At 42.9% G+C, this 12,163-nt stretch overlaps 1 protein-coding gene across 1 annotated transcript in view; it reads right to left on the bottom strand.

Annotated features, from left to right (window-relative positions):
* The window catches only part of LOC137304472 (zinc finger SWIM domain-containing protein 5-like), a 71,829-nt gene that overhangs the window by 15,775 nt on the left and 43,891 nt on the right, over window positions 1-12,163 (bottom strand). The window contains exons 6-7 of the mRNA XM_067973078.1: window positions 3,810-3,998; window positions 250-411 (exon numbers count right to left, since the gene is read on the bottom strand). Coding sequence (XP_067829179.1) covers window positions 250-411; window positions 3,810-3,998 — 351 coding nt within the window. The remainder of the gene's footprint in view (window positions 1-249; window positions 412-3,809; window positions 3,999-12,163) is intronic.

The following is a 12,163-nucleotide window of genomic DNA, read 5'->3' as shown; positions in this document are numbered from 1 at the left end:
AAGTTTTCGGTATTCTTGAAACTTTCTAGCTGTGACAAATAAACCCTAGTTATTTGACCCCAGTGTTAAAATTATTTGCTGGGTGAAGTGCAGGTATGGATGGATGCTGACAATCTTTCTGGTACAATTCTGACATTGGAAAGTCCCAAGTAGCACTTGACACAATGTGTTACTGTGCCACTGGTGATGAGGGAAATGTGATTCTGTACAGTTCTCTATACTGATATCCTGCAACGATTTTCTACCCACCAAGCCAAAGGGGCCGTCCCTGGGAGTCGAACAGTGATCGGTCTCCATCCCTCCACTGGTTTGTATAGTTGTCACAACTGATGATTTTTCGAAGGTGACAGTCTTTCCAGTCTAGGCCACAGGCTTCTATTGCACGCACAAAAACAGTTCTCCGTGTTCCTGCTAGGAATGAAAAATATTTGTTTCACTGTTCTGTAATTTAGTGCATTATCTCCACCACTCAATGCACAATACAACCACACAGGGCAACTGCAATCAACTCCATAGACAACACCATAATAGGCTTTTGAAGATCTGCCATTCTAAATTCTGACCACATCTATGCAAAAATCAAACATTGGGTTTTTATTTGAAAAATAAAACTTCACTTGGTCTCTCTTCACCTCTCCCCCTCCTAAAGGGCCCACCCAACGTAGCACGAAGCCACACAGTCTGGAATTAGAGAATTTTACAGCACAGAAACAGGCCATTCCACCCAACTGGTCTATGCCGGTATTTATGCTCCACAAGAGCCTCCTCCCAACTCACCCCATCAACATATCCTTCTATCCCTTTCTCGCTCACATCTAGCTTCCCCTTGAATATTCCAGCTTCGATCAGAGTCTGTTCCGAATTATCAGATGGGGCAACGGTTGGACTCCTACAATTGACCTCATTGCCCTTCCAGATCTCAGGGGTGAAAAAAAAAAAGCAACCCATGATTTGGACTTCTGATAACTGTCCACTGATTCCTTTTGTGCGTGGAAGCTGGCCTGGAACAGGTTCGCACTCAACTGTATTGTTTGCCACAGTCCAATAACCAACAGCATCAGCACCAGCACAGTGGCTACAGCTGCCCTCATCCAGAGTGTAAAAATAGCAGTGCTCGCTGCCTAGGCTCACAGTGGAAGAATGGCAGCACTCCAGGGTATGCACCTTCAAGACAAGGGAGAAAGTTTAAGAAAATAAAACTAGTTTCTTGTTGCTTTTTGGGGATTACCTATCACCCCATTTGCTCACCAAGGGTTTTGGGGGGGTGGGGTAGTAGATGATGTACAGACTGATCTCAGATTTTTAAATGCTGCTCTGTGAACAGGTTTCTAGGGAGTTTGAGTCAGTTCATCAAATTTCTCTCCAACCAGGAACCAGTTGTTCCTAAATGGAATGCTTACAACAAATTTTTCATGTGCGGTTTGGTAGGTGCCATGTGCCCTGCCACGACTCACATATGCAACTACAATAACTATTATTCTGTCCCCTTATCAACTGTTGCAGCACTCAGCATGATGTCACTTTTCCATTCCTTAAGGTGGTCTCATTCCCTAGCCCTGTGAGCTACTGATGCTGGCAGTGCCCATCAGACATGGGCTGCTGCTGGGGCACAAGGCTCCAGTCTGTTGCAGCCATGACAAGCCAAGTCTCAGTGTGCCTGCACATGCCAGCCATGCAGCTTTCAGGGAGCTGGCCTGTACCGACCTGCCCTTGACGTGTTGTATTTCCAGTGCCGCAAACCTGCCATGCAGTTGAGGTGGGAGGGTGCAAATTTGGAACAGCAGCAGCCCTGTCATGTCACCAAACCACCTTCACTGGAAGTAGTTTTATGGTATCAATCAAGTAGGTTTCGACAGAGCAGAACTAACTGCATTTTTACTATATTTAGCAATCTCAGCCATCTACTGCCATTGAATCCAGTTACTTTGAAGTCCTAAAACTATAACCAGGAGAAAGTGTAAGTTGTAGCAAAGTTCAAACATTTTCTTGAACTACAGATCATATTTAAACACAGAGCTCACCGATGACTAAATTTTTTTTAAAGTGCAGTCTTTCTTTGATGCTATGAACTTTCCGATGTAAAGTGCAATGGCAGTATCCCCACCCCTAAAAGTTCGTCACAAAACAAGCTTCAAAAGGAAATGTGCAGAAAAGATTACCCAACCTCAGAATCTAAGCAGACTGAATCCTCACATCATGGCTGCACAGGAATGTAAAGTTCAGAGTGAGAAAAGGCCATTTAGCCCAGAGTCCACATTGCATCATGGACTACTTCTCATCCTGCCCCCACACCCTCCCCCCAACCTGTTGATCTCCTACTTTGAAGGGGTATGAAGTTCTTTCCCCTATTGCCTTAAAGTCAATAACCCTCAATCCCACTTCTTAACAGATGTACATCCAGTTCCCTTTCAAAAGGGGTCAGCTGGCTCCAAATCAACTACTCTGGAAGCCTGCTCCACAGCTGCACAGTTCTGCAGGGAAATGAATCTTGAAAGGCTTGTGAATTTGATACTCATCTCCTCTGTGTTCACCGTCCCAAGTTTTTAAAAATTTGCTTAAACCTCATTTTTATGTCCAATAACATGTCATCCCTCAGTCTTTTCATCACCTAATTCAAGTTGTCAATTGAGGCTACCTTCATAAATTTAACCCCCAAAGGCCTAGAATCATCCTGAACTCTCTCCAATACAGATATAATTAAAACAGGCCCAAAAATGCACGTCATAATTCAGAAGTAGGAGTTAAATGGAGCAGCTATCAGCTTTATGTGTTCTGACTTGTGAGTCAATGTCCTACAAATGCATTACAGTACCCCATTTGCTTTATTAATAATCAAATGCCTGATAACGAGTCATCTGGCTGGTGTGAAGCACACTACCTTCTCTATAATGAGGAGGTTAATGTGGGGCCGGGGAGTGTTGCATGCTGAAAGTTCCAATTTGGTGGGTTCATGTCAATTCTTCAGATCTCCAATTTCTGCCACCAAAAAGTGCCAAGTGGAGATAAGTCAGTTGCCCGCAGAGGGGAAGGCAAGCTGCCCTGTACATCGAGACACACTCAGGACCAACTCAAATGACCACCTTATCTACCAGGTTCAAGCACTCTGTGGAAGTCGAGTCAGTACTTTATTTAAATATAAATAATTTAGAGCACTGGGACAAACGAAAAGGAAAGGACACTGCTGCAATGAGAGTCACACTGTCCAGGTCAGTGCTTTTTCACCTCATCTTCAACAGACAAGACTCTAGCAAGTGATAGGTCTTCACTGACTGGCATGAAAATAAGATACTTTACTTATTAACTAACTGATCAGTCTGGAAGCAAATATTGCTCAGATGTGCCAGGCTTTGGGGTGGAGGGAGGGGGCGGAGAGAATGAAGGTTCTTGTTCCTAATGGTTATCAATCAACCCCTTCCTGGAAAACACGTCGTCATCCAGCTAAGCAACAAATGCCCTGTCGGTCAAATAAGCCGACTAACACCAAGAATGGCCACTGGCGTGAGGTACTGAGAGGCATTTGGCACCTGTAGAACTATAACATGGCCATAAATAATGCCTTGGAGGCAGGAACACATCACAATCCTCTTCACAACACCCTGCAAGACCTTTGCTCGGACAAGGGATGGAGAAACAAAAATGGGAGAGGGAGCAACTTGTCATTCATAACACTGAAACAAGCCACAAACATCAGTTTTTCCACTTAACATTGTTACAAGACCTGTACAAGGGTGGATAGGAAACTGAGACAAACATACATGTTATGGCAATTTTGTTTTCGGAAAGTTCCAACTGAAAAGCATGCTAAATACCTTGGTTTCGATTTGAGTTGTGTTGTAAACCAGCAGTGATACTCGGGGTTTCGTTGACATGATTGCCATAGTTACCATCTTCTTGTGGGCAGACATCCATGTTGTTCCACTTCCTGAGTAGCTCAAGCCAAGCAGTTTTCTCCTCCTGCTTACAATGAGGGTTCAGTACTACACACACCCAGAGAGCACCTGAGGGAGGGGGAGAAACCGGTGATTAAAAAAAAACGTGACCAAAATAAACATGAACCACTTTGGTGTTGCTGTATAAACAATAGGGTGGGTATGGTGTGCTGCCTCAGGGGAAGTCTGTGGCCTCTTGTAACTTAGCTGGCTGGTTTTCTCAGCTGTTTTTGACATCAAAAGAAATTCAAAGCAACAACTGGGCTGGCAATCACTAACCACAGATACACTTTCACATGAAAGGGTAATGAAAAGACCAGATCTTAGTTGCTCGATCTGCCATTCCATCAATGCAAAAATCCGGGAACATGGTTTAATACTCGCTGCGTGACCAGTACATTGTGTCACATTTCTCTCCCTTCCATCACTTGTCAGCAACACTCATTTAACAGGAATCTGCACTGAAATGGCAGCCTCGGCAATTTGAGAATACTTCAGCCATACAACATTTTATTGTGTTACAAGAATAAAACTGAGTCACAAGCATTCCCTTTGCAGTTGCCTTTAGAGATTGAATTGGTCTAGAAAACAGTGGTTTGACTTTATGAAAGTTGCTAGAGTGCTGAAGTAGTGCCAATTTTAAGCTGGCTTTGCGTCTATCAACTCATTGTTGGTATAAACCAAAGCTAGACTTAAGAACATAAGAAATAAGAGCAGGAGTAGGCCACATGGCCCCTTGAGCCTGCTCCACCATTCAATCAGATCATGGTTGATCTTCGACCTCAATTCCACTTTCCTGCCCGATCCCTATATCCTTTGATTCCCCTAGAGTCCAGAAATCTGTCTATCTCAGCCTTGAATATATTCAAAGACTCAGCATCCACAGCCCTCTGGGGTAGAGAATTCCAAAGATTCACAACCCTGAGTGAAGAAATTCCTCCTCAGTCTTAAATGGCCAACCCCTTATCCTGCAACTTTGCCCTCTAGTTCTAGACTCTCCAGCCATGGGAAACCACCTCAGCATCTACCCTGTCAAGTCCCCTCAATCTCATATGTTTCAATCATATCATCCCTCATTCTTCTAAACTGGAGAGTATAGGCCCATTCGACTCAACCTCTCATCCCAGGAATTAATCTAGTGAATCTTCACTGTACCACCTCTAAGGCAAGTATATCCTTCCTTAGCTGAGAAGACCAAAACTGTACACAGTACTCCAGGTGAGGTCTCACCAAAGCCCTGTACAATTGTAATAGGACTTGCGTACTTTTGTACTCCAACCCCTTTCAATAAAGGCCACCATTCCATTTGATTTCCTAATTGCTTGCTGTACCTGCATGTTAACTGTATTTATTGTGACAGGACACCCAAGTCTCTCTGAACACCAATATTTAATAGTTCACCATTTAAAAAATATTCTGTTTTTCTATTCTTCTTACCAAAGTGAATAATTTCACATTTCCCCACATTATACTCCATCTGCTATCTACTTGCCCACTGACTTAACCTGTCCATATCCCTTTGCAGATTCTGTATCCTCCTCACTGCTAACTTTCCCACCTAGCTTTGTATCATCAGCAAACTTGGATACATTACACTTGGTCCCTTCATCCAAGTCATTAATGTAGATTGTAAATAGTTGAGGCCCAAGCACCGATCCTTGCAGCACCCCATTAGTTACAGCCTGCCAATCTGAAAATTACCCGTTTATCCCTACTCTCTTGTCTGTCCATTAACCAATCCTCTATCTCTGCTACACAAGATAAGGGCTCATGGGGTTGGGGTAACAACCTTATGGGGCACCTTATCGAATGCCTTTTGAAAATCCAAATATACTACATTCATTGGTTCCCCTTTATCTGCTAACCTGCTAGTTACATCCTCAAAAAGCCAACAGATTTGTCAAACAAGATTTTCCTTTCATAATATGATTAAGCAGAGTCAACATGGTTTTATGACGTTCTAGGTGCCTTGTTACCACTTCCTTAATGGATTCCAGCATTTTCCCGACGACTGATGTCAGGCTGACCAGCCTGCAGTTCAGTGTTCTCTCTCCCTCCTTTCTTGAATAGCGGGGTCACATTTGCTACCTTCGAATCTGCTGGGACCATTCTAGAATCTAAGGAATTTTGGAAGATTTAACAATGCAGCCACCTCTTTTAGAACACTCAGATGTCGGCCATCAGGTCCAGGGGATTTACTCGCTTTTAGTCCCATTGGTTTCTCAATTACTTTTTCTCTACTGATAGTAATTACTTTAAGTTCCTCACTCTCATGAGGCCCTTTGTTCCCCTATTTCTGGTATGTTTTTTTGTGTCTTCGACCGTGAAGACAGATACAAAATATTTTAGTGCATCTGCCATTTCCTGATTCCCCTTATAATTTCTCCTGTCTTAGCCTCGAAAAGGGATCAACATTTACTTTTACAACTCTCCCTTTTTACATACTTGTAGAAGCTCTTACAAACACCACTTATATTTCTTGCAAGTTTACTTTCATATTCTATTTTCTCTCATCAATTTTTTGTTCGTCTTTTGCTGGTTTCTAAAATTCTCCCAATCCTCAGACTTAGTACTCTTCTTGGCAACATTATAGGCTTCTTTTAATCTAACATTATCCATAATGTTAGTTAGCCATGGGTGGATCACTTTTCCCATGGAGTTTTTATTTCTCAATGAAATGCATAGTCACTGAAAATGTTGAAATATTTCTTTAAATGTTTGCCATTGCTTTTCAACCATCATATCCTTTAATTTGGTTTCCCAATCTACCTTAGCCAACTTGCCCCTCATACCTATGTAATTGGCTTTATTTAAGTTTAAGACTCTAGTTTCTAACTTAAGTGCATCACTCTCAAACTCAATGTGAAATTCTATCATATTATGATCAGTCTTCCCCAGAGGATCTCTTACTGTGAGATTACTAATTAACCCTGTCATTACATAATACAAGATCTAAAATAGCCTGTTCCCGGGTTGGTTCCATGACATGTTGCTCTGGGAAACCGTCTCGAATGCATTTTATGAACTCATCCTCCAAACTACCTTTGCCAATTTGATTCGTCCAGTCTATATGAAGATTAAAGTTACGATTACTGCATTACCTCTGTTACAAGCTCCTATCATTTCATGATTAATACTCTGTCCAATGGTATTGCTACTGATAGGGAGCCTATAAATACTCAGTTTTCTGCCCCTTATTTCCATCCATTCTGATTCTACTTCCTGATCTGGTTACGAATGCTCCGTGCACTCCGAGGATGCATCTCTAACATCTTCCAGTTCTGATGAAAGGTCATCGTCCTGAAACATAAACTCTTTCTCTCCACTGATGCTGCCTTACCTGCTGAATGTTCCCAACATTTCCGATTTCATAAAAGCTTTACTCAATTGCTTCCTGCACTGATGCCAAAATTTCCCCTTCCAACCCTAGAGGGGAAAACATTCCAATACAAGAGTCTTCAGAAGGGAATTACCAGGCTCATTCATGGATACCCACTTAATACAAACTATCCCTTCAGCATAGCAACCCACCCACTGTCAATGAGGCGTCGAATCCAAACAACCACCAGAATGCAGGGCTCCATCCCACTGTTCAACCTCAACAAAACCCCTGAGCCAAACAAGCTGCCTCAGACCGCCGTATCGCTTCTAGTGCAAGAAGCCTGGATGAGACGATACGTTCTGCCGACAAGTACCGTGCGAGCAGGCTGCGCAGCGATTTCATAAAGCACGGGAATATACATCTAGGTGTACAATGACTTCAAAATATGCGAATGTACCCATAATTTACAGTGCTTTCATAAAATGTACCATCTGGAGAATCCAAATTAAAATAAGCTTCAGATGCAGCTACATGAAGCCCACTGGACATCTTCCTCATTCTTAACCTTACAGACAAAGCACCTAGGTCATCTGTACAACAATGAAGTGGTATGGGACTGTATCGTGGACCTACTTGAGCACAAAATCTAGGCTGACACTTCCAGTTCGGTATGGGAGGTGCTATCTTTCAGATGAGACATTAAACCAAGGCCCTGTCTTCCCTCTCAGGTGGGTGCAAAAGATCCCACGGTACTATTTCAAAGAAGAGCAGGGGCATTCTCCCCAGTGTCCTAACCAATATTTATCCCTCAACCAACATCACTAAAAAACAAATTACCTGGTTATTATCTCATTGCTGTTTGTGGGACCATGTGCAAAAACTGGCCCCGAGTACTGCTGCCGCGTTTCCTACATTACAACAGTGACTACACTTAAAAGTACTTCATTGGCTGTAAAGGTTTTTGGGATGTCCTGAGGTAGTGAAAGGTGCTATATAAATGCAAGTTTTTCTTCTTTCTAATCATGACTTTCCTTTCATACAAGGTGTGACATCAGCAGACATTTACAAAAGCAGAACTACTTTATCAATGGGCGAACCCCATGCACAAACACAAATACAATATATATATTAACGTATAGGGACAGGCAAAGTGTGGGCACCTAATTTGAACAAAATGGAAAAGGAAACTGGGGTGGAATATTCACCGGACAGGAATGCAGAGCACAAAATGTGCCAGGTTAAAAAGGAATTCAAACTGGGTGCAGTTTGAAAACAACGCTTTGGATACCAAGAATGTGCACGTTCCAGAACTGACAAATTTAAAGTAATGAATAGACAGGCAGTAAAAATAAGTCTCATTTTCCAATCTCATGTGTTGTCAAGGGGAGTTGGCAAGTGGAGGGCCAGGCATTCCCACATGGGGCGTGGAGAAGAGGGGAACAGTTGAAAACACGTATCAGAATGGACTGCTCGTGAATCTCCTAGTGGCTGACTCACACCCCCACCCACCTCCCTTGAGACAACACAGAACGGTGTCAAGAGACTCAAAAATCATACTGGGGATAGAAGAGGGAGCAAAGCTTTCTTTAAATGACAAAAAAGAACAATTTCCAGAAGTTAAACTGAAGTTTGATGGCACTTTTTCATAAGCTAAAAATGAAATTCGAAGCAGTCTAGCAATTATTTTTTTTTTAAAAACCACATCAGATAGAAATTGAATGGGAATAAAAGAGGTGGAAAGGAAAAACTTATTTTCTATGTTTCCTGTAAAACTATTTATAAATTCAACAAAACAAAAATGTTTCCAAGTGGCTTAAAAAACACTGCCACATCATTTAAAATAATCCCACCCCCAATTTTCTTAACCCCCCCTCTTCAGTGCTTTGACTCCTGGTTAGAATACAGTTCTAAAGTGTCAGGCTATCCCACCATGATAGGCATCACGGTCAAGCCTGGTCAGTTTTATACCAGACCTGCACACATACATTTCCAAAAGGGGATCACTAGACAGTGATCAGCAGCGGGCGCGTGAGCTGGATGTTTCCCCACCCGAAACCCAGGAGCAGAGGATAATTGTAACACCAGCCCCAGCTCAAGTCAGCCTGGTCCCTGGGACCTGGGTCCTCACTGGTTTAAATCAGCAGCCAATGTCCATCTTAATTTGTATGATTCAAAATATTACAGCAGCAGAAAATGCACAGGTCAAGTGAGCTAAGAGATTCTACTTTAAATAGGAACCTCCAGCAGAACTGCATTTTGTGTTGGATTTCCAGCGTTCCATTTTTCCTTTTTAATCTCAGTTACAGTGCCCTTGACAGTGAAAATGTCCGCACACCAGTGAACTGATCACAGAGCTCAGAACAAACTAGACAGAGATTAGTTCGTTTCACAGGTGGCCAATGAGAGCGGGTGTGTGACTGGTCTGATCTCACGGACCAGTGGACACATTCCAATGTACAAAATACCCTTGCAGCTTTGATTACATATGCAGACTGAGTTTAACTGCAGATCAACTCCTTTTGCCAGGTGGTGCTGCCTGTTGAATCTGCATCAGTCATTTCAAGTTTGGCAATCAGGCTTTTCTAAAAAAGGTTCTTGGAAAACTAATTTATAGGGTTTTTGGTTTTGATTTGAAAGCCATGTACTGAAAAAGCAGAATAGTAGAGACCAAAAAGGTGACGACGACATGGGCAAGGGTTTCAGCAGCAGGTCGGCTGAGGCAGGAGCAGAGGCCAAAAGATGTTAGAGGTGGAAGAACAGAAGTATTTGAGAGAAAGGGGATATAGGGTTGGAAGCTCAGTTCAGGATGGAACGAGACATGCCCAGGCTCCGATCAGATAGATTAGAGTGGAACCGAGGGAGGGCAGTCCCACTGAGCTGGACAACAGAGGAGAGGCCAAGGAGGGATAATGCACCACAGTGATAGTTGCAGAGGATGTAATTTTTGACTGATTAGGGCCATTTCACTGCTGTGATAAGGGCAGAAACTTGTTTGGATGGATTCAAACATGGAGTTGTGGGAAAGATGGACACAGATTTGGGAGTTTATATCATTTAGAGGTGTGTCAACAACTGCAGGCATTTGGCAGGGGGGGGGGGGGGGTGGGGAGAAGGAGGAGATCGCATCTCCCTCTGGTGACTGCACCCCATAGTGTAAGCAAGTCCAAGGCAGATCAACAGACCTACAGTCGATGATACTGCTGGAAAGGTGGATGAGCCAGTTTAAAGTCATGTAAAAGGTAGGGAGATGGCCTTGTGCTTACACTCTGTGGGTCTCTGAAGGGTAGGAACCTGGCACAGCTGCACAGATCAGCTTGCCCAGTCTGAACACCAAAGGAAGACTGGCACATGAATGTCTACATATTTACTTTAGCCTCCTTCGACAGTGTTCTCACCCGAGAAGAACTTGACCCCGCCGACTGCTAGGGTCCTACATGAAGTGAGCACTAGGCAGTTTCAATGTTCCTTTGTAAAGGTGGGTGGACAAAGCACCGCATGATTTGACACAAAATGGCACTAGAAGAGCTTTGATCAAAAAGACAAGGATGGTGCTGTTGGAAATGGAAAATCTCACACTGGTACAGCAATGATCTTTCGAGGTTAGAATTAAGCCACATTATTGCAATGCAGAGGGAGTTTAGTGTGGATACAAACCAGACCTAATTTATGTTATTCAAGGGTACCACAGAATATTGCAAAGAGAAACAGGCCATTTGGCTCATCATGTCTATACTAATGTTTTTCTCCAACTAATACTCATTCCCCATACCCTTTAACAGTCCTCTTTTTCAAGCAATTCACCCCCTTCTAAAACAAATTATAGATGCTGCTTCAATCGTTTATGGCTCCATATTCTAAATATCCTCAGGGTGAAGAATTTTTTTCTAACCTTCCCTTAAATTCTTGATCTCACCAACAATTGAAAGAATTTTAACACTATTTACCCCATCATGCCTATAAATATGGAACATGAATGAGGGGTGCCCTGCATTTAATTTGAAGTACTAGAACTGTACATTTAGTTGCACAAGATTAATAAATCAAGACATTCATAGAAACAGAAAATAGGAGCAGGAGTAGGCCATTTGGCCCTTCAAGTCTGTTCCGCCATTCAATATGATCATGATTCATCCTCAATCTCAATACCATATTCCCGCTCTCTCCTCATACCCCTTGATGCCTTTTGTGTCTAGAAATCTATATTTAAGGAGCGAGATATTCAATGACTTTGCCTCCACAGCCTTCTGTGGTAGAGAATTCCACAGGTTCACCACCCTCAGTGAAAAAATTTCTCCTCATCTCAGTCCTAAATGTCCTACCCCGTATCCCGAGACTTTGACCCCTCATTCTGGACCCCCCAGACAAGGGAAACATCCTCCCTGCATCCAGTCTGTCTAGCCCTGTCAAAATTTTATATGTTTCAATGAGATCCCCTCTCATTATTCTAAACTCGAGTGAATACAGGCAGAGTCGATCCAATCTCTCCTCATACAACAGTCCTGCCATCCCAGGAATCAGTCTGGTGAACCTTCACTGCACTCCCTCTATGGCAAGGATATCCTTTCTTAGGTAAGGAGACCAAAACTGCACACAATACTCCAGGTGTGGTCTCACCAAGGCCCTGCATAACTACAGTAAGACATCCTTGCTCCTGCACTCAAATCCTCTTGCAATGAAGGCCAACATACCATTTGCCTTCCTAACTGCTTGCTGCATCTGCACGTTTGCTTTCAGTGACTGGTGTACAAGGACACCCAGGACCCTTTGTACATCAACATTTCCCAATCTATCACCATTTAAATAATACTCTGCCTTTCTGTTTTTCTTTCCGAAGTGGATAACTTCACATTTAACCATAGCTGTGGGTTAACATTTTAATGCAAGATGACAGGTATCATCCTAACAAGATGAG

This window comes from Heptranchias perlo, chromosome 37, assembly GCF_035084215.1.
Source record: "Heptranchias perlo isolate sHepPer1 chromosome 37, sHepPer1.hap1, whole genome shotgun sequence".
NCBI lineage: Eukaryota > Metazoa > Chordata > Chondrichthyes > Hexanchiformes > Hexanchidae > Heptranchias > Heptranchias perlo.
Note: the sequence above shows the minus strand (reverse complement) of the source record. Positions and strands in the feature narration are given on the sequence as shown.